Below are 22,938 nucleotides of genomic sequence, written 5' to 3' on the forward strand. Positions count from 1 at the left end.
AGCACACATATCTAGGCAAAATTAGATGATGTGACAAGTAATTAACGAGGAAAGAGAAATTTGTACTAGTAACATAACCGTAACATCACACATGCCAAGACAAAATAAATCTACGACTTAATAAATAAAATGTTGCATGATGCCACACATATATTAATACCCGCTATAGAGATAGTAACACATACTAGTAACATATGCATGTTATTCATGTTACTAGTCTAAGTTACTCCCCACTATGACCAACCTTGATATTTATCTTTGGCGGCCTCACATGTTTTGCCATGTTATGCTTAAAACATGAATGCTAGGTCCATTTAGTGCTAGCCCATTTTGTTTTGAATGCAGACGTGTTCCCTTTTCCCTTTAACATTTCTTAAAGTAAAAAATTGTGGGACTATAGGAATTTCCACCTAGAGCTTTAACATTTTGCCAACGACGTTTCCTAGTTCCCTAATCCAAGTCATTGTTCCTCGTCGAAGTCTAAAACGAGTTTAGATACCATGGCCTTTGCACGTATAAGAGCATCTCCAACAGCCGCGCTTCGCGCCGCGCACTAAAAACTAGTTTGCCGCGCGCCGTTCGCCTGGTTTTGCGCGGCCGCCAGTGCTGGCTCCAACAGCCGCGCTAAAATGTAGCGTGCGCGACTCACCGGGGTATTGCATATATGTCATTTTGGACACAAAATGAATTTGAAACATTCAAAAAGCAATGAATATGACATATAAAATTTCACACAAACAACTTGATGAATAAAAGTTCATGCCCACAAGTTTAAAATCATGCCCACAAGTTCATCCAACCAATTTCAAAATGCAAACCAAGTTCAAGACACAAATGAAAGACACATCAATCCTCGTCCTCGTCTTCGTCCTCATCTTCAGAAGACGATTATTCCGCCTCCGAAGATGAATCTTCCTCCCTCTCCTCATCGCGCACCGCATCACGTGAAGCTCCGACGGTGTTGGCAAGATCTTCAACGGCATCTTCATGGGAAAGAATGTGTGTGAGGAGGCACATCGAAAGACATTCCGCCCATGGCGGCCGGAGGTGCACCCATGCCTCCCATGAGAGAAGCAAAACTCATGCCTCCCATGGCGGACATAGCGTCGGGGGTGCTCCAAAGCCACCCATGCCTCCCATGGCACCTAAACCGCCCACGGTACCTCCGAAGCCACCCATGCCACCCATGGCGCCGAAGCCACCGCCACCCATTGCACGAACCATGGCTCTTTTTTGGATCAAGACTTCTTCACGGGCAAGATTGACATACTCCTTTTGCGCCACATTGAGGTTAGATGTGTCCAAGAAGAACAAGTGCTTCTCCCATTCCAACAATCTAGTTCGCTCCTCATTGCTCACCTTCTCTCCTCCAAAGCCACCTTCCTCTCCTCGGCCGCCATCCTCCTCTCCTCGGCCGTCAACCTCCTCTCCTCGGCCGTGGCATCTTGGTTCCTTGCCATTTTCCTCACCTCATTGGCTTCTTTTCTTGCCTTCACAATAGCTTCCATAGCATTTTTGATCTCATCATCTCCTTTCCTCTTCTTCTTTTCGGTTTTGTCTTTCTTGCACCCATCCGGTCGCTTTGGCTTCGAGTATGAAACCGAGTTGGGTGTGGGGCTTCTCTTGCCGTCATCACTTGATGCATCATCCTCCTCATCATCATCATCCAACTCAATTGTTCGCTTGCGTTTGTTGCTCTAATGCAAATCATCCAAATCTTCATGCTTCTTCCATTTCTCATCATCCTTCAACACGTTATAGCACTGGGGCAAGGTAAAGACCCTTCCTTTCTTGATCTTCCCCTTCTTGGTTTTCCTCTCCTCTTCTTTGAACAAGTTTTGCGCAATGTTGTACTACATGAAAACAAAGCAAGTTAGCACCAACAACAAGTATGATGAACATGTATGAAATGCCACTTACTCTATCGTCCTCATTTGTGCCACCTGGGTTCAACTTGTCAACCGCCTTTTGACAGGCCGCCCACCTTTGACAATCCGAGTTGATTGTCGACCATCGGGACCGAAGTGATCTCTCGGAGCGGTCAATTCCACTCACGTTGTGAATATCAAAGTGTTCTTTCATCCGCCCCCAATAAGCATCTCTACTTTGATGACCTCCAACGGATGGATCCCTCGACACTTGCAACCAAGTATTGCATAGTAAGATGTCATCGGCGTTGGTGTAATTACCCGCTCTTCCTTTCGGTGCGTCCACAATGCCCTCACCCTCCTCGTCCACCTCGAACTCATGGTCTTCCAAATGCATGTCATTGGTTTGAGACCAATGAGAATTGTTGGAGCCAACATCCATAGTTGACATGTATGCATCATCATTGAGACTATAAAGTTTTTTGAACAATGCAAATAAGCTATCTATATGAATGCATTGAAAAAATAACAAGGAAAGAAAAGTTGGAATTTTTTTTACCTTGGGGGCATTTCGTCGAACATGTTGTGCGCGTCGGCCGCCGGCTCAACGAGTGAGTTCGCCGGCGCTTCAGTAGCCACCGCGCCCGTCGCACGCCTGCAAGCCAACTCCCACCACCTCGCCGCACCGGCATGTACGTAGTAACAAGGCTCGTTAGCTTAAGCTAGCTGCTGGATGTATTCCACTGAAAACAAGGTCCGCTAAGTTTTTCTTCTTATTTGTGTTGTTTTCGTACGCACATGCTAGTTGCTCATGCATGCATGGATGTTGATGATGTGAAAGGGATTAGAGAGGTACCACATCAACCTGAGTACTTGACGCTACATGCATCATCTAAACCTAGTTATTACGTAGAAATCATTGCAACCTGAACTCTCATTAGAGGCGTGGCGATCGAATTAATAGCAACAATGACATAGCCAGTCGTTGGCATGCTTCGCCGCCGACCTTGACTTGATCTCCGTCTCTGCTGCCGACACCCATTCCCATTGTCCAGACATGCGACTAGAATCACTGGAGTGGAGAGCTTGGCGCATCATGCCGGTGCGGCGAGGTGGTGGAAGTTGGCGTCTTGGTTCATCATTGACACTGAGAGGTCCTTGCCGAGCTCAAATAGTTATGCACCAACGCCGCATATACCATTTTCCATGTCTGGTGCCCTCTCGGGCATGCGCCTGGCGTGGACAAATGACCTCCTGGATGAGTACCCGAGCCGCCTGCCGCAGTTATGGTCGGCTTCATATATCATTTAATTTTCCTTTTCATTGAGCAAAATATAATGAAACTCCCATCTTGTTATTAAGCAGCAACGAACGGTGCTTCAGTTGGCTATCTCACGTGTGCACGACACAAGCCAACCGTCAAGGTCGATGGTTCGACTCATGGTGCGCGTCTAGTACTCCACAAGTTTGGGGACCGTATTGAGTTTGTATCCTCAAGTATGAGGACCGTATTGGTACACTTCCTGAGTATGAGGGCTGCTTTGGACCTATCCAACAAGTTCGGGGGGCAATGATGCATTTTACTCTTTTGTGTGGCCAAGGGGGCCAATGCCCCCCCCCCCCTACGTCTACTCCTTTAGTCTGGAATTACTTGTCGCCAATCAGTTTGCTCCATATCAGTTTGTACGATAAACCATGTAAAAATAGCCTGTAGCTCTAGCATTACTGGTGTTGGTTTTAAAAGGCAGGACGTACAAGTACAAAGCAATGCAAGAAAGCAATCTGCTTGATTGATGAACAGTAGTGCACGTTGGCTATGTAGCGTATACACCCTGGGATGGCTAGCTTCTCTTCGGATCGGATAGGATCGATCTCGATGGAACACAGCGACTTGGCTCTCTCTCGCCGGGAACTCACGACGCAAAAAGATGAATCGATTTGATGGCCACAGGTGCCTGTCGCATCTATTGTTTTTCTATATTTCCTCGGTCTGATTTTCTATCTGGCCTGGTTCAGTTACAAGGGGGTATGCATGTATATATACTAATCTAGCTACCCTATAGCTAAACTTAGTCGGTTCTGGACTCCAGTACTGGACGGACCAGCAATGCTAGACATACATAAGGATTCTTACGTACCTTACGTAATTGATGACTTGTCAATTTTTAATTCGTCATTAGTTAGGTACACGGGCCCACGCCAGAAATCAGGGGGGCGGTTTGATTAGCGGTTTTGGAAATTACGTAGGTTTACGTAGGGCTGTTCGTAGGTGTAGCAATTTTGCTGGACGGACACATGCACAAATGTGTAACCGGACGTCGGGTCTAATCCTAACACAGGGGAGAAGCAGAGCAGGGCAACGAGACGAAGCAGGTAAGGTTCAGAATCTCTTCTTCGTCTGTGTGCGTAGGATGACAGACATGGCTCTCTTCTGCATTTCCTCATCTTCGTGCTCCTCCCTGGCCAGGTGAAGGCGAAAGGAGGGCCTACAAAGAGCAACTGGCTTCTGAACGCCATCATCGTGCTTGGTGTCACCTCCGTCGTCAGCAGCATTGAGAACCTCTACTTCGCCTGCTACACGGAGAGAACTCGCCGCCGCGCTTGAGACAAAGAGGCGGCCCGGAACAACCTATGCACACCCGTCCATGGAGGTTTATGCCCACGGAACCGCCACCACTGGGACATACGTCGAAGGGGTTGGTGCACAGGGTACATCACATGCCCAGTCCGTATATTGGCCGACGGCGGCAGCGTATGTGGACGTTGTTTCCTCCTTGCAGGCACCGTCGTGGTGCTCCCACTTCCTTCGGGTTACTTCAGGTGAAAACTTGATCCGCGGGATCGGACGATGGCAGCTACTGTCATGTCCTTCTTGGAGGCACCGTTTTGAAGTCCTCGCACCGTCATCGGCCATCTCACCTCTCCTCGGTGGTTCGCTCATGGCGATCTCCGTCGGCTCAAGGCAGTGCTTCTTTGCTCATCCTTAGTGTGCTTGGTAGTCGTTGGAGTGGTGTGCCGATGCCCAACACCTTTGTATCTCGGCTTGAATGTGTGTTGTGTGCGGTGGTGGTGTGTGTTTGTATCGATCTTTCGGTTGTATTCGTTGATGATTGCTTTAAATATAAAGCGGGGGAAAGCCTTTTTGGTCGAAGGATGGCTACGGTCAGAAGCTGCTGGCTAGTCAACTAGCTTACAAGCACTAGGGCATTCACATTGTACAAGACAAAAATGTGACTGAAACGTAATATGTTTTCAGGCAATTAGTACAGGGAGAGGAAACCAGCCGTTAGATCAAAATGTCACAGATAGAAAAAAAGTGGCTGATGCATAAACAAAAAGCAGGCACCTGGTGCATAGGTGCTCCCCATTTTTACAACAAATTTTAGAAGAGAAGATCAAGTCTACGTTAAGGGTTGCGCATCTTGCAGTCACCACGAACCCCGAGTGATCATGCACCGGTGTGGAGGACATCAAAGTTGTTGAAGCCCTAGCGATGGCCGGTGAAGGCGTGAAGCGGTGGCGCCACTATTCTCGGCAGGCCTCAGCTCATGCGCAATCTTTGCCATGGAGGTCGTGGACTTGCTCCTCATATTAGCGACATCAACCCCGTTCAAGGCTCACTTAGACCCATCTCATATCTCTTTGAAGCTCAGCCAGGATGGTTGCATTCTTCAACCTTAATCACAACATTTAGCAAAAATGTTGAACAATCTCAACCAATTGTGTGACGGTGGTGGAGGTGCTTATTTGAAGAATGTGGAATGTCCTTTGAGAACACACCAGAAGAAGATATACAAAAATGTCACTGGATCTTCAAACTTTTTTTGCACTACTAGTGTGGCTGTGTGGGTACTTATTTGCATGGAGGCATACGTGCGTGCATGCAACGAGCTATGACGCAGTCTGCAGTACTTTGTGTGCCCATATACACTGGCTACTAGCTAGAAACCTATAAGTAGCATGCAGCATCAACTGCGTCCACGCATTCAGAACTGCCTCTTACACCACCTTATCTATCGCTGAGCAGTACCGAGTCAAGTGAGACTAACAAACTAGCACCGCCAGTTGGCCATGCGTTCTTATATATGAGCCTCCTCCATCGATCTGGCCTTTCACCAACACATCTCGTTGGTACGAGCAACTGCAGAGGGAGAGTGGCGATGAGGAATTTCGTTGAGAAATTGGTGCTCTCTTTACTATGGATATCGCTGTTCCAAGGTCAGTTGGTGGTGATCAAATTATGCACTCTTCTTCTTTGCTTTGGCCGTGATCTTGTAGAATAGTCGTTTATATACCCTGATAATTAAGGCGAAGGGTGTACATAATGTACACGAAACACGATCACCTTGCTGACATTTATATGTTTGTTTGATGTAGGGTGCATGGTCCAGTCCGTGGAATATGATCATACGGCCAGTATTGAGGTAAGTAGATACAAAAATATATATCTAATCTAGCTATGGTTTAATATTTTTAGTCTAGATTGATTGGTTGTATAATTCATTTACAAAAATATGTATCATCGTTAATTGCAGTGCCTCCGTGATCCGATGAAGCCCCTCTATAAGGGCGGCATCATCCAGAACAGCGAGTTCAACAACGGCCTCATGGGGTGGTCGACCTACCGGAACATCAAGGCCGGCGTCGGCAAGTCGGCGTCCGGCAACCGGTTCGCCGTGGTGCAAGGCGCGATCAGCTCCCTGTTCAGTGCCGCCGGCGATGCAGCCGCCTTGCAGTCCCACAGCGTCTATCAGAAAGTCCAGATGCAGGGCGACACCCACTACTCGCTCTCAGGTATGCATAGATCGGGGTTTCCTTCTCTTCTATATATATGCCCCAACTCGCTCCCCCTCTCTACCCTCTCACTTTTATCTTTGTTTGGGTCGTGTAATGACCTACTCCCTCCATCTCATAATATAAGAGTGTTTCCTCCGTTTCACTTTTATCTTTGTTCGACCTCTGCACCAAAATATAAGATGTTTTTGCAATTTTATTTGAACTAAAAACGTCTTATATTCTGGTATGGAAGGAGTAGTATGCTATTTTTATTGAGCAATTAATGGAAAGGTGCAGCCCAATTAGAAAAAGAAGGTATGCGCACAGATCGAAGATACTACGTACCGAAACCAATGATTTAAATAGCGGGCTATGAAAAATAGCGGCGGGCCTTCAAATCAGCTATAGAGGAGCTATAGCGGGGTATAACGGGCTATTTGTGAAGGCGACCATTTAGTGGCACCTTGCTGAAAAGGCTATAGCTGGCGCCGGCTAGCTATTTAAAACTATGACCGAAACTGAATGTAAGTGTTGGATCCAGTGCATGCGACAAAGTTCATCTTGCTGTTGTGCATGCAGCATGGTTGCAAGTGTCGGCCGGGACGGCCCATGTGAGGGCGGTGGTCAAGGCCCCCAACGGCGAGAACATCACCGCCGGCGGTATCGATGCCCAGTCCGGCTGCTGGACCATGCTCAAGGGCGGTATGACCGCGCATGCCTATCACTCCGGACAAGGAGAGGTCTTCTTCGAGGTATCCCTCCATCTCTAAACAAAGTGATGTGTCAAACATTCAATGTTTTCTAAGTTTAATCCAGTATATATAAAATATATAAAGATAACAATACCAGATAAATATCATTCTATATTAATATGTAGTTGTTGATTGTTTCATTCTATATTTTTTTGAATTTTTCATTATATATATTTGGTCAAATTTAAAAATTGTTGACTTTTTAAATGAATCTATAATCTAATATTATACAATTGTGCATGCATGCCAACTAACCAAGTTTAATCCAGTATACTTGGACGCATGCATGTGCAGAGCGACACCCCCGTGGACATCTGGGTGGACAGCGTCTCCCTGCAACCCTTCTCCTTTGATGAATGGGACGCCCACGCCCGCCGGTCCGCCCACAAGGTCCGTCGGAGCACGGTTAAGGTTGTTGTGAGGGGCCCCGACGGGCAGCCAATGCCGAACACGAGCGTCAGCATCCAGCTCCTCCGCACAGGGTTCCCGTTCGGCAACACGATGACCAAGGAGATCATCAGCAACCCGGCCTACGAGAAGTGGTTCTTCTCGCGCTTCACGGTGGCCACCATGGAGAACGAGATGAAGTGGTACAGCACGGAGTGGAACCAGAACCAAGAGGACTACAAAATCCCGGACGACATGCTCAAGATGGCTCAGAAGTACGGCGTCAAGGTGCGCGGGCACAACGTGTTCTGGGACGACCAGAACTCGCAGATCAAGTGGGTGCGGCCGATGGGCGTCGACCAGCTCAAGGCGGCGATGCAGAAGCGGCTCAAGTCGGTGGTGTCGCGGTACGCCGGGAAGGTGATCCACTGGGACGTGCTCAACGAGAACCTGCACTTCAACTTCTTCGAGACCAAGCTGGGCCCCAACGCGTCGCCCATGATCTACCAGCAGGTGGGCCAGATCGACCACAACGCCGTCCTCTTCATGAACGAGTTCAACACGCTGGAGCAGCCCATGGACCCCAATGGCACCCCCGCCAAGTACGTCGCCAAGATCAAGCTCATCCAGGGCTACCCCGGCAACGGCGGCCTCAAGCTCGGTGTCGGCCTCGAGAGCCACTTCTCCACTCCCAACATCCCATACGTCAGGGGAGCCCTCGACACGCTCGCGCAGCTCAAGCTGCCCATGTGGATGACCGAGGTCGACGTCGTCAAGGGCCCCAACCAGGTCAAGTACCTGGAGCAGGTGCTCAGGGAAGGCTACGGCCACCCCGGGGTGCAGGGCATCGTCATGTGGGCCGCATGGCACGCCAACGGATGCTACGTCATGTGCCTCACCGACAACACCTTCAAGAACCTCCCCGTCGGTGCCCTCGTAGACAAGCTCATCGCCGAGTGGAAGACGCACCCGACGTCTGCCACCACCGACGCCAATGGGTTCGTCGAGCTCGACCTCGCCCATGGCGACTACAAGTTGACGGTGAACCACCCTTCTTCGCTAGCCACGTCCCACACCATCACGGTGGATGCAGCGTCATCCGAGCATACCATCAGTTTGAAGGTGTAGGAATTAATTAGGCGTATAGAGTCGTTCATTCTCTTTCTTTTCTTCTCTTCTTTCTCTAGGGATTTTTTTTAATTTTTTTCTGTAGGGATTTTTTTCTGCCTTTTTTCATGGAGAATAATCACTGCCTCGGCGGCTACAAGGGGCTAAAATTTTGTGAGTCGTGTAGAGAGATGGAATATATCAATAATTTAAGAGGCAGCAATTTCAAAGATCCAAACCATCGAAATGACTTTGATTTAGGTCGCTTTAATGTTTATAGCTTAACGTATTTAGCACTACGGAATTGTTATTTCACATCTTTTCTTTGTCACGCGCATTATATTGTTTGTGCTTAAATCTCGCGCAAACTCGATCATGTTCCTATTCTGTTGCACGCTCATGTCAGCCCGATCTTTTCTTTGTCACGCATCCGGTGTCCCGTTTGTTCATGTCAGCCCATTCTCAAGTTCCGTTTTATGCATGACGTGTATATGTCATCGTTTGGGGAATGTGGGCCATTTTTTTCGTCATCTTTGCTGTGCATTTTTTCTGGGCTGTTTTTTTTTCTTTCTTTCTTTCCTTTACTCCTTTTTCATTTTTCTTTCTTCTTTTGTTGTGGTGCGTCCTGAATGTGTATACAAACAGTTCTTTCTTTGTTTGCCTAAAAAACAGTTCTTTCTTTCTTTTTAACCTTTCCTTTTTTTTTGCTCTTCTTCCCTTCACTTTATTTATTTATTTTTTAATTCATGATATTTTTAGTACGAAATTGCTATTTTCACATCTAGATGTAATATACTTACATCACATCTAACCCCCCAACCATATGATCAAGTGCTAGAAGATTCATGGTGAGGAACTGTAGCCCATTTATGCCTGCATTTATTTTCTTGGGCGTTGTTCGTTTTTCCTCTCGCAGGCATGGTTGTTTGTTCTTTATTGGGATGCAAATAAACGCTTCTTCGCTAAAACAGACGCTAATGGGCTCGTCGAGCTCGCCCTCATCCACGGCGACTACAAGTTGACAGTGAACCACCCTTCTTCTTGAGCCGCGTCCCACACCATCACGGTGAATGCAACGTGGTCCGAGCACACCATCCGTTTGAAGCTGTAGGAATTAATTAGGCTTATAGAGTCGTCTATTCTCTTTCTTTTCTTCTCTTATTTCTTTAGGATTTTGTTTTTAACTTTTTTACTTTACAAATTTTTTCTCCCTTCTTCATGGAGAATAATCACTACCTCGGCAGTACCATGCACCCGCTGCAAGGGGCTAGAACTTTGTTAGTCGTGTAGAGAGATGGAATAAATAAGTAATCTAAAAGGCAGCAATTCCATAGATCCAAACGATCGAAATGCCTTTGATAGGTTGCCTTCAATTTTCGTTCTTCTTTTGTTGTGGTCCGTCCTGAATCTGTATACAAACAATTCTTTCTTTGTTTGCCTAAAAAAACAGTTCTTTCTTTCTTTTTAATCTTTCCCTTTTTTGTTGCTCTTCTTCCTTTCACTTTATTTATTTATTTTTCAATTCATGATATTTTTAGTATGAAATTGCTATTTTCACATCTAGATGTAATATACTTACATCACATCTAACCCCCCCAACCACATGATCAAGTGCTAGAAGATTCGTGGTGAGGAACTGTAGCCCATCTATGCCTGCATTTATTTTCCTGGGCGTTGTTCGTTTTTCCTCTCGCAGGCATGGTTGTCTGTTCTTTATTGGGATGCAAATAAAATGCTTCTTCGCTACCACAGACGCTAATGGGCTCGTCGAGCTCGCCCTCGTCCACGGCGACTACAAGTTGACAATGAACCACCCTTCTTTGCTAGCCGCGTCCCACACCATCACGGTGAATGCAGCGTGGTCCGAGCACACCATCCGTTTGAAGTTGTAGGAATTAATTAGGCTTATAGAGTCGTTCATTCTCTTTCTTTTCTTCTCTTATTTCTTTAGGATTTTGTTTTTAATTTTTTACTTTACAAATTTTTTCTCCCTTTTTCATGGAGAATAATCACTATTCGGCAGTACCTTGCAACCGCTGCAAGGGGCTAGAATTTTGTTAGTCGTGTAGAGAGATGGAATAAATAAATAATCTAAAAGGCAGCAATTCCATAAATCCAAACGATCGAAATGCCTTTGATAGGTTGCCTTAATGTTTATAGCCTAACGTGTTTAGCACTAATATGTTTGGCACTCCACACTCCTATGCCCCAGAGAGAGAGAGAGAGAGAGAGAGAGAGAGAGAGAGAGAGAGAGAGAGAGATGTGTACCGGCTAGGGTTCCACATCTACCTTGGCATCCACCTCCGTGTGGACGTGTGGTACTCCTTTGACTCTCCACGTCCTCCAAGTCCCCCCTAGCTCCATGACACCTTATGCCGCATCCGACCACCATAGGTCGCTAAGGGCACTCCCCAATGCCCAATGCTTATCGTTTAGCATATTTTATAGGTAAAATGTTGAGGTGGCATCATAGTTAAAGAAGGGAGAGAGGATAATTCTACTCTGATATGTTGTGGTATCTATTCCTATCTTTCTCTCATTCCCTTCTCTTCTCTTCACATCTAAACCAAAATGCCGAACTGCAAATATATGCCTAAACTAATTAAATGTGACATTAGTTGGATAGAACACCTAAGAGATAATGCATTGGGGTGGACGTCTCTAATTTTTTGGATGACATGTTGAAAGCCAATGAATTGGGAGTGAACCAACAAGCCTACACGAGTACCAGTGGGGCGCCCGACCAACTAGGCTTACTCCAAGCATGCCATCGCCTTCGTTCTCACATTGTCGAGCTGTATGTAGGCTTAGGGACAGATCCAAGGGGGACTGGGGGGGGGGGGGGGGGGCTAGCCGGAGCGAGCCCCCTCCATCAATTTTTTTCTTCCCTTAATAAAAGTTAGTTACTTGAATAATTTAGGATCTGCATGACTAATTGCCGGGAGCTCCTATGTGTCGTATTTTCCTGCAAATAGGGCGCCGACGCACATGCCGAACCCTTGACTGGGCCGCTCGTTGGCGAGTGATGCGGCGACTGTGATCCGTACATGTGCGATGTAAAAATCCAAAAAATGCTTCTTCCAACAGGAATAAAACTCCAGACAATCTTTTTTGAGAAGTTCAAACATTTTTTAAATTGGGACAAAACTTGAAAAAAGGAACTTTTTTTAAAAGTTCTAAATAATTGTAAAAAAGATAAGATTGTTCAAAAACTTAAACACTTTTGTGCATTTATGAAAAAATAGTAAAAAAGGAAGAATTTTTTATTTTTTTGAAAACACGAACATTTTTTGGAAAAAGTAAACAATCTTTGTATCTATGATTTTTTTTATAAAAATGGGAACATTTTCTAAAATTATTTTTTTTAAATGTCAACATAATTTGAAACTCAAGAACTTTCGAAATTTATGAATAAAATTGAAAAATGGGTACATTTTCTAAAAGTATTGGTATTTTGTTGGACCTCTACATCATATTTGGATGTCAATCGCACCCCGAAAGATTTGTGGGCGAAGAACTGTCATAGAAGCCCCCTAGAACTCCGAAAGTCGACAAAAGAGACCAATTTATCTACCTCAAACCCCCTAGATTTTGAAAACTTGAAGCAGTCAACACCCTAAAGGTTTTGTTTCCTTACAAACATGGCCAAAATTTTAACAAGCCGGAGGAATTTCTGCTGGAAATTTTGGTAGCATAACACGTTTGGTAGCCGGAGATTGAGGACCATAACAATTGTGTATGGTATTATAACTGAGATATCACCAATATATTGTGTGAGCAGTACAACTGTGAGATACCAGGATTTTAATCTCAAGAGCTAGCTAGCTACTTGCTACTCCAAACCGACATGTTCCACGACAAACAAACCAACCTATCATTTGTTTGCTACTATTCACAATTATGAAAAGACCTAACTAATCAACGAACGGGTCCATCCATCATCTTCATTGCCTCAAGCTTCATGACCTTCTTCAATCACACCTCAAGCTAATAAGAGTCAGTCAACAACACTTCTTTTGAGTGCAAAACAAGCCAAGGCAGCAATCAGGCCCCCAAAACTGATGATCCACACCACCCACATTCAGCAGCAGCAACCGAAAACCAAACAGTAAGCTCAGATTTACCAAGCTGGGCCACAAGCTCCATCCAACGGTGTTCTCGCCCTTCGCTATATCAAAGTTCCAAGTGACCTGGCCAGAGAAAGAGGAAGAAGCAAGATTAACTAGTGGCCTCCATATATCATTCCAAAGCAATGTAAAATTTTACAGAGCAGCAAAAAGAACAATATGCACCACACACATTTTATAGCAGGAAAAGTCACATAGCCTAAAAGTCTAAATATGCACTACATTGGTTGATGGCCACACCACAAGAAAATTACCAACGTCAACTATGATGTCAGCGGTACCATGTCATGTTCAGTGTTTGTTAACACAGGATCTAATGGCATGCCAACCACAAACCAAGGAGACCAAAGAAGGGCCCAAAGTAGTGGCAATTTCGGTAGACAGGCAACATAGACTACCAGAATAACGCGGCCAAGTTGAAACAAACACAGGGAGAGAGAGTAGTCACCTGACAATAGGTGGACTTGATGGTGGTGATCCTCACGAGTGCATGCAACCAGCATCGTTGCTGATAGAAAAGATCAAGAAGAAAACAATGGAGGATGACTGCCTATCTCGGCAAATAATCATTTCAGAATCAAGCTTGGGCGAAATTCTTACCGGCAATAGCCATGTACTTGCACCCCAGTGCTCAGCGAGATTCAACTAATGCCATCCATGTTGAACATGCCCGAGCCAAAGGTGTAGCAACTTGGAACGAATGGAATCCCATGGCACACTAGCTGGGTCGTTGGCTGTCACCGTCCTAATAATATTGGTATGTCAGTAATAAAACTAGTCAACTTCTGGTAAAAGAAGAGGAAAAGATTACAGAATCTGCTCCTAGAAAGTAAGCAGCCCAACTTTTACAGATGAACTTTGTAACACAAGAATGATATCATATACCCAGTAAAAAAAATAACACATCTTTGAAATAGATAGGTGCTAAGATGGTTGCTTGCTATTCATGTGTGTCATCATTTGCGTACATCAAAAGAAAACTAGCAGGTTTCCATGAATGTTATCCAAGAATTTATTGTTCTCAGCACAACTCTTATTTGTTCTCGGCACTAGAGGAAAGCTACAACCACAAGGAGGTCTATTGTTCACAACACTAGAGGAAAGCTACAACTACAAAGAGGTCTATTGTTCTCAACACAAGAAGAAAGCTACATCTGTAGGGAGGTTTGGTTTTTTCAGTATTATATGAAGATGCTACAACTACAAGTCTATTGTTGTCTGCATTGCAGGAACATGCTTAAGCTACAAGAAGTCTATTCTTTTCAGCATTATAGGAAAAAGCTACTGCCACGAGAAGCCCATTCTTCTCGGTGCTACAGGAAGAACCATTAATGAATGCAAGGAAAGAAGGAGATCAACCTTGTGCGAAGCGCCATCCAGGTGGAGGTCAGACTTGACGATGTCCTCCTCGTAAGCTTGGACATGGGGTCCCGGTCATCGTCCATGGAGTCGTGCCTCCAAGGCACGTTCACCTTGCCCTGCCCAGCCAACAAAGGCTTCTGTTTGAAAGCAATGTGGCAATGTGGTGTCATTCTGATCAAACTCAACAGCCTGAAATGCAGATTCAAGTAATTGTAATCCACTAAACTTAAAAACTCAATAAATGAAGGCTGACTTAATATTGCATCCTTACTAAGATGTAAGTGAACTTACAACTACAGTTCTACGCAATAATACAAATATTATTAGCCAAGAAGAAAAAGTCCAGAAGTGGATTACTACTATTATTATTCACACTTGTTGGAATATAAAAGATGGTCAAAGAACTAGACAATACATCTAAAATGCAACGCACAGTCACCATGATTATAATGAATGTCAATCTGCAATACACAATAGAATTGACTAAGGACTGTCAAGTCAAACTCTTCCAAAATCCTAAAAAACTAAAAAGTGCATCACACCACATTAGAATTAGGCCTTCTCTCAGTTTTAGAAATCTAGTACAATAGCACTCATGAAGTCGATTTACTGATAATATTAGGTGGTGTCCCATTCAAAGCAAACAAAAGGCGGCAAATATAGGTATCCACAGGATATAGACAGACCCTAGTCTCACAAAACTCGATTTATTCTAGCTGAAATCAACACAATACAACAAATTATATGCCGAAGATAAGAAAATAAGCATTCTGGATGTTTGCAGCACAGTGAAGTGAACCCTTGAACACAATACAACCCATTAGATAGTTGTTCTATCATTGGGCTCAACAGGAGGTCAGCCTTTCACACACTGACAACAATCATTGTTTGTGCCACCAAAAATCTTGGGACAAATGTTGAAATCTAACAGAAGCGATTCTGAAGTACATATTAGACTGGCCAGACAAATATAACCGACAAATCCCTTGTCAGCACAACATGCACATAATAGGCTAAAAAACAACAAGTTACCCAAAAAAGATAGTTCGTTGCTGGTAGTGAAAACATGCATAATAGAACCTACTGCTCGCTCATTAATGGGAGGATTGAGCTGAGAGCTCCGCTCAAAGGTACCGATTAGTTCAGTGGTGATAAAACTAGACATGAAAACAGAGCATTGGGAGTTAAGAACACAATGACTATTGTCTCTTGTAAATGAAAGAGATATAATCAAGTAATTGGTAAGTCAGCCAGTCATCATTTGTATTCCTAGTTTTACTGGGGATGACTATCATATAACCAAACATATAGATAACAGGTACCCCAAAATAGTACTAACTTGATCTGATTACCTTGGATTAATTTTGTCAAGACCAAAAACCAATAAAAGAATAGGTGACCACGCTGATTAATCTTCATTGAAATCATAGCAAAGCTGAGCGGCAACATCAATGCAAACAACTGTAGATCTACCTCTTTCAACATCAAAAGGAAAGCAGCAGGTTGCCACGATTATTATCCAAGAATTTCTTGTTCTCAGCACAACTCTTATTTGTTCTCAGCACTACAGGAAAGCTACAACTACAAGGAGGTCTATTGTTCTCAGCACTACAAGAAAACTATATCTACAAGGAGGTTTGTCTCAGTGTTATAGGAAAATGCTATAGCTACAACAAGCCTATTGTTCTCGGCATTACAGGAACATGCTAAAGCCACAAGAAGCCTATTCTACTCATCATTATAGGAAAAAGCTACTGACACAAGAAGCCTATTCTTCTCAGTGCTACATGAAGAAACATCTTAATGATTGTGATCCATGTTTAATCTGAGAAATCAAACACTACAGAGTGGTTAAGCAGACAGTCAATCCTGTCGTCTTACTACCACAAAAATGTCGTAACAATAAATGCAAATAGGTAGCTGAACATTATCCATAATAATAAAGCACCAGAGTTGTTAAGCAAACAGTCGATCCTGCCGTCTCGCTACCACAAAAAAAGAAACTTGAGCGAGCTTCAAGCTATATGCAACAAACAGATGAAGATCTCTCTCACTTTCGAATGAATGCACATAATGTTTATCAGTTATAGCATCATTGAACAAGAGGGAATTCCTTCATTCGTTAGCTACTAAGCGACCATCAGGAAGAACACGTGCATCATGTAGCTAGACCAAATCTCATGATTCAAATTGATACCACAATTGGACTAGCCTGAGACCTCATGACGCAAATTACATAATTTTGTCTAGTGGCACCAATCAAGCAGTAAACCGAACACATGACAAAGCTCACCCAACCCAGCACAGCCCTGGTACTTTTGATTCACAACCATGCAGAATACAAACTAGGCATGCAGCCCAACCCAATCCTGACCGAGCTACTTATTATTCTGTAACATATATACATACATACATACACAGTACTAGAAGAAACCTTTATTAATGCAAGCAAAGAAGGAAATCAACCTTGTGTGAGGTGCCATCCATGTCAAGGTAGGACCCGATGATGTTCTCTTCGTCATCTTGGGCATGGGGTCCCGGCCATCGTCCATGGAGTCGAGTGTGCTGATCCAAATTGGACAAACAAACAAGTCCAGTGTTTGTTAGCACAGGATCTAATGGCATGCCAACCACGAATCAAGGAGACCAAAGAAGGGCCCAAAGTAGTGGCAATTTCGGTAGGCAGGCAACATAGACTCCCAGAATAACGGGGCCCAGTTGAAACAAACACAGGGGAGAGAGTATGCAACCAGCGTCGCTGCTGACAGAAAAAGATCAAGAAGAAAACAATGGAGGATGACTGCCTATCTCGACATTTGGTGGGTTTTCACCATAGAATTGAAGTTCATAAATTGCTTCAACTCTTCCATAATACTCGATACCTCCTTCGCCGAGAGCAGAGACACAACAATTTGTAGACTTTCGGACGGCCAAAGATAGCTCTTTTCCATAGGTACAAAAGAAATACCCTGTTAATGTCGTAATTGTCAAATGAACGGACCTTATAGTCAAAACCATTAGCTAGTTGTCTCAATTCGCATCCATAATCTCTGAATTAGCCTACAAGTTTAATACGAAAGGATTGTTGCATTAGTCGCAAATTAGTCAAAAAAATGAAAGGGTCTAATGGAAATTACCGTTTTCTTGAACCAAGAGATGAAACCGGGATATTCGCCTCCTTGCTTTGCCAGAAGCTCATACTCTTCGAAGGAATCCTTTTGGATCACCGTTCCATACCAGAATATGGCGACGTATCGACTGCATCAAATATCCAGGAATAAGAGCAGTTCAAAGAAATTAGAAGTTGCGAAACATTGTACCAAGATCTTACTCGATGTACAGCCGCACTTCTGTTAGGTTGTTAAAGAGATACAACGAAATGGTCCGCCATTCTTCAACATCCAACGATGCTGGTTTCCAAGCACTGGATGGTGCGAGATTCCCTTTGAATAGGTTGAGGTTGGATTGACCCTTTTTAGGGTCGTCAACATTGTACCGAAGCTTGGGATTATGCAAATGACGATTTTTGGCTAGAATTTTGTTAGTCGTGTAGAGAGATGGAATAAATAAATAATCTAAAAGGCAACAATTCCATAAATCCAAACGATCGAAATGCCTTTGATAGGTTGCCTTAATGTTTATAGCCTAACGTGTTTAGCACTAATATGTTTGGCACTCCACATCAAATACTCCTCTTGTGCCCCAGAGAGAGAGAGAGAGAGAGAGGGAGGGAGAGAGAGAGATGTGTGTACCGGCTAGGGTTCCACATCTACCTTGGCATCCACCTCCGTGTGGACGTGTGGTACTCCTTTGACTCTCCACGTCCTCCAAGTCCCCCTAGCTCCATGACACCTTATGCCGCATCCGACCACCATAGGTCGCTAAGGGCACTCCCCAATGCCCAATGCTTATCGTTTAGCATATTTTATAGGTAAAATGTTGAGGTGGTATCATAGTTAAAGAAGGGAGAGAGGATAATTCTACTCTGATATGTTGTGGTATCTATTCCTATCTTTTTCTCATTCCCTTCTCTTCTCTTCACATCTAAACCAAAATGTCGAACTGCAAATATATGCCTAAACTAATTAAATGTGACATTAGTTGGATAGAACACCTAAGAGATAATGCATTGGGGTGGACGTCTCTAATTTTTTGGATGACATGTTGAAAGCCAATGAATTGGGAGTGAACCAACAAGCCTACACGAGTACCAGTGGGGCGTCCGACCAACTAGGCTTACTCCAAGCATGCCATCGCCTTCGTTCTCACATTGTCGAGCTGTATGTAGGCTTAGGGACGGAGCCAAGGGGGACTGGGGGGGGGGGGCTAGCAGGAGCGAGCCCCCTCCATCAATTTGTTTCTTCCTTTAATAAAAGTTAGTTACTTGAATAATTTAGGATCTGCATGACTAATTGCCGGGAGCTCCTATGTGTCGTATTTTCCTGCAAATAGGGCGCCGACGCACATGCAGAACCCTTGACTGGGCCGCTCGTTGGCGAGTGTTGCGGCGACCGTGATCCGTACTTGTGCGATGTAAAAATCCAAAAAATGCTTCTTCCAACAGGAATAGAACTCCAGACAAGATGAGTGCGTGCTACAGGTAGCCAATTGCCTTGACAGGTATAAGTGATGACTATGCAACATGATAGTTTAAGAACTGAATTACTTGGCGGGTCCTAACACTGTTGAAAATTTCCTGCCAAAATAAGAATATTTTTTTCAAAGATAAATATCTTTTAAATATCCTTTCTAAACAACGCGAGCAAATTTTTGAACTTTTTTGAGAAGTTCAAACATTTTTTAAATTGGGACAAAACTTGAAAAAAGGAACTTTTTTTAAAATTTCTAAATAATTGTAAAAAATGCTAAGATTGTTCAAAAACTTAAACACTTTTGTGCATTTATGAAAAAATAGTAAAAAAGGAAGAATTTTCTATTTTTTTGAAAACATGAACATTTTTTGGAAAAAGTAAACAATCTTTGTATCTATGATTTTTTTATAAAAATGGGAACATTTTCTAAAATTATTTTTTTAAATGTCAACATAATTTGAAACTCAAGCACTTTCGAAATTTATGAATAAAATTGAAAAATGGGTACGTTTTCTAAAAGTATTGGTATTTTGTTGGACCTCTACATCATATTTGGATGTCAATGGCACCCCGAAAGATTTGTGGGCGAAGAACTGTCATAGAAGCCCCCTAGAACTCCGGAAGTCGACAAAAGAGACCAATTTATCTACCTCAAACCCCCTAGATTTTGAAAACTTGAAGCAGTCAACACCCTAAAGGTTTTGTTTCCTTACAAACAAGGCCAAAATTTTAACAAGTCGGAGGAATTTCTGATGGAAATTTCGGCAGCATAACACGTTTGGTAGCCAGAGATTGAGGACCATAACAATTGTGTATGGTATTATCACTGAGATATCACCAATATATTGTGTGAGCAGTACAACTGTGAGATACCAGGATTTTAATCTCAAGAGCTAGCTAGCTACTTGCTACTCCAAACCGACATGTTCCACGACAAACAAACCAACCTATCATTTGTTTGCTACTATTCACAATTATGAAAAGACCTAACTAATCAACGAACGGGTCCATCCATCATCTTCATTGCCTCAAGCTTCATGACCTTCTTCAATCACACCTCAAGCTAATAAGAGTCAGCCAACAACACTTCTTTTGAGTGCAAAACAAGCCAAGGCAGCAACCATGCCCCCAAAACTGATGATCCACACCACCCACATTCAGCAGCAGCAACCGAAAACCAAACAGTAAGCTCAGATTTACCAAGATGGGCCACAAGCTCCATCCATCGGTCTTCTCGCCCTTCGCTATATCAAAGTTCCAAGTGACCTGGCCAGAGAAAGAGGAAGAAGCAAGATTAACTAGTGGCCTCCATATATCATTCCAAAGCAATGTAAAATTTTACAGAGCAGCAAAAATAACAATATGCACCACACACATTTTATAGCAGGAAAAATCACATAGCCTAAAAGTCTAAATATGCACTCCATTGGTTGATGGCCACACCACAAGAAAATTACCAACGTCAACTATGATGTCAGCGGTACCATGTCATGTTCAGTGTTTGTTAACACAGGATCTAATGGCATGCCAACCACAAACCAAGGAGACCAAAGAAGGGCCCAAAGTAGTGGCAATTTCGGTAGACAGGCAACATAGACTACCAGAATAACGCGACCAAGTTGAAACAAACACAGGGGGAGAGAGTAGTCACCTCGCAATAGGTGGACTTGATGGTGGTGATCCTCACGAGTGCATGCAACCAACATCGTTGCTGATAGAAAAGATCAAGAAGAAAACAATGGAGGATGACTGCCTATCTCGGCAAATAATAATTTCAGAATCAAGCTTGGGCGAAATTCTTACCGGCAATAGCCATGTACTTGCACCCTGGTGCTCAGCGAGATTCAACTGATGCCATCCATGTTGAACATGCCCGAGCCAAAGGTGTAGCAACTTGGAATGAATAGAATCCCATGGCACACCAGCTGGGTCGTCGGCTGTCACCGTCCGAATAATATTGGCATGTCAGTAATAAAACTAGTCAACTTCTGGTAAAAGAAGAGGAAAAGATTACAGAATCTGCTCCTAGAAAGTAAGCAGCCCAACTTTTACAGATGAACTTTGTAACACAAGAATGATATCGTATACCCAGTAAAAAAATACAACATCTTTGAAATAGATAGGTGCTAAGATGGTTGCTTGCTATTCATGTGTGTCATCATTTGCGTACATCAAAAGAAAAGTAGCAGGTTTCCACGAATGTTATCCAAGAATTTATTGTTCTCAGCACAACTCTTATTTGTTCTCGGCACTAGAGGAAAGCTACAACCATAAGGAGGTCTATTGTTCACAACACTAGAGGAAAGCTACAACTACAAAGAGGTCTATTGTTCTCAACACTAGAAGAAAGCTACATCTGTAGGGAGGTTTGGTTTTTCAGCATTATATGAAGATGCTACAGCTACAAGTCTATTGTTGTCAGCATTGCAGGAACATGCTTAAGCTACAAGAAGTCTATTCTTTTCAGCATTATAGGAAAAAGCTACTGCCACGAGAAGCCTATTCTTCTCGGTGCTATAGGAAGAAACATTTATGAATGCAAGCAAAGAAGGAGATCAACCTTGTGCGAAGCGCCATCCAGGTGGAGGTCAGACTTGACGATGTCCTCCTTGTAAGCTTGGACATGGGGTCCCACTCATCGTCCATGGAGTCGTGCCTCGAAGGCATGTTCACCTTGCCCTACCCAGCCAACAAAGGCTTCTGTTTGAAAGCAATGTGGCAATGTGGTGTCATTCTGATCGAACTCAACATCCTGAAATGCAGATTCAAGTAAATGTAATCCACTAAACTTAAAAACTCAATAAATGAATGCTGACTTAATATTACATCCTTACTAAGATGTAAGTGAACTTACAACTACAGTTCTACGCAACAATACAAATATTATTAGCCAAGAAGAAAAAGTCCAGAAGTGGATTACAACTATTATTATTCACACTTGTTGGAATATAAAAGAAGAACTAGACAATACATCTAAAATGCAACGCACAGTCACCATGATTATAGTGAATGTCAATCTGCAATACGCAATAGAATTGACTAAGGACTGTCAAGTCAAACTCTTCCAGAATCCTAAAAAACTAAAAAGTGCATCACACCACATTAGAATTAGGCCTTCTCTCAGTTTTAGAAATCTAGTACAATAGCACTCATGAAGTCGATTTACTGATAATATTAGGTGGTGTCCCATTCAAAGCAAACAAAAGGCGGCAAATATAGGTATCCACAGGATATAGACAGACCCTAGTCTCACAAAACTCGATTTATTCTAGATGAAATCAACACAATACAACAAATTATACGCCGAAGATAAGAAAATAAGCATTCTGGATGTTTGCAGCACAGTGAAATGAACCCTTGAACACAATACAACCCATTAGATAGTTGTTCTATCATTGGGCTCAACAGGAGGTCAGCCTTTCACACACTGACAACAATCATTGTTTGTGCCACCAAAAATCTTGGGACAAATGTTGAAATCTAACAGAAGCGATTCTGAAGTACATATTAGACTGGCCAGACAAATATAACCGACAAATCCCTTATCAGCACAACATGCACATAATAGGCTAAAAAACAGCAAGTTACCCAAAAAAGATAGTTCGTTGCTGGTAGTGAAAACATGCATAATAGAACCTACTGCTCGCTCATTAATGGGAGGATTGAGCTGAGAGCTCCGCTCAAAGGTACCGATTAGTTCAGTGGTGATAAAACTAGACATGAAAACAGAGCATTGGGAGTTAAGAACACAATGAATATTGTCTCTTGTAAATGAAAGAGATATAATCAAGTAATTGGTAAGTCAGCCAGGCATCATTTGTATTCCTAGTTTTACTGGGGATGACTATCATATAACCAAACATATAGATAACAGGTACCCCAAAATAGTACTAACTTGATCTGATTACCTTGGATTAATTTTGTCAAGACCATAAACCAATAAAAGAATAGGTGACCACACTGATTA

At 43.3% G+C, this 22,938-nt stretch overlaps 1 protein-coding gene across 1 annotated transcript; it reads left to right on the top strand.

Annotated features, from left to right (window-relative positions):
- The first annotated feature begins 5,963 nt into the window (after positions 1-5,963).
- Positions 5,964-9,113, top strand: LOC123042794 (endo-1,4-beta-xylanase 4-like). Its single transcript, XM_044465170.1, has 5 exons — positions 5,964-6,086; positions 6,246-6,292; positions 6,404-6,662; positions 7,224-7,396; positions 7,691-9,113. Exons 1-5 carry the CDS (start codon positions 6,029-6,031, stop codon positions 8,909-8,911), a joined length of 1,758 nt encoding a protein of 585 aa, XP_044321105.1. The 5' UTR covers positions 5,964-6,028; the 3' UTR covers positions 8,912-9,113.
- The last annotated feature ends 13,825 nt before the right edge of the window (positions 9,114-22,938 follow it).

The sequence above is a fragment of the Triticum aestivum genome, chromosome 2B (assembly GCF_018294505.1).
Source record: "Triticum aestivum cultivar Chinese Spring chromosome 2B, IWGSC CS RefSeq v2.1, whole genome shotgun sequence".
NCBI classification, from domain to species: domain Eukaryota; kingdom Viridiplantae; phylum Streptophyta; class Magnoliopsida; order Poales; family Poaceae; genus Triticum; species Triticum aestivum.

Excerpts from the sequence above, each read along its gene's own strand:
- LOC123042794 (XM_044465170.1), top strand. The coding sequence starts at position 6,029 with ATGAGGAATTTCGTTGAGAAATTGGTGCTCTCTTTACTATGGATATCG. Across the intron at positions 6,087-6,245 it reads ATGGATATCGCTGTTCCAAG|GGTGCATGGTCCAGTCCGTG; the intron begins GTCAGTTGGTGG and ends TGTTTGATGTAG. Across the intron at positions 7,397-7,690 it reads AAGGAGAGGTCTTCTTCGAG|AGCGACACCCCCGTGGACAT; the intron begins GTATCCCTCCAT and ends ATGCATGTGCAG.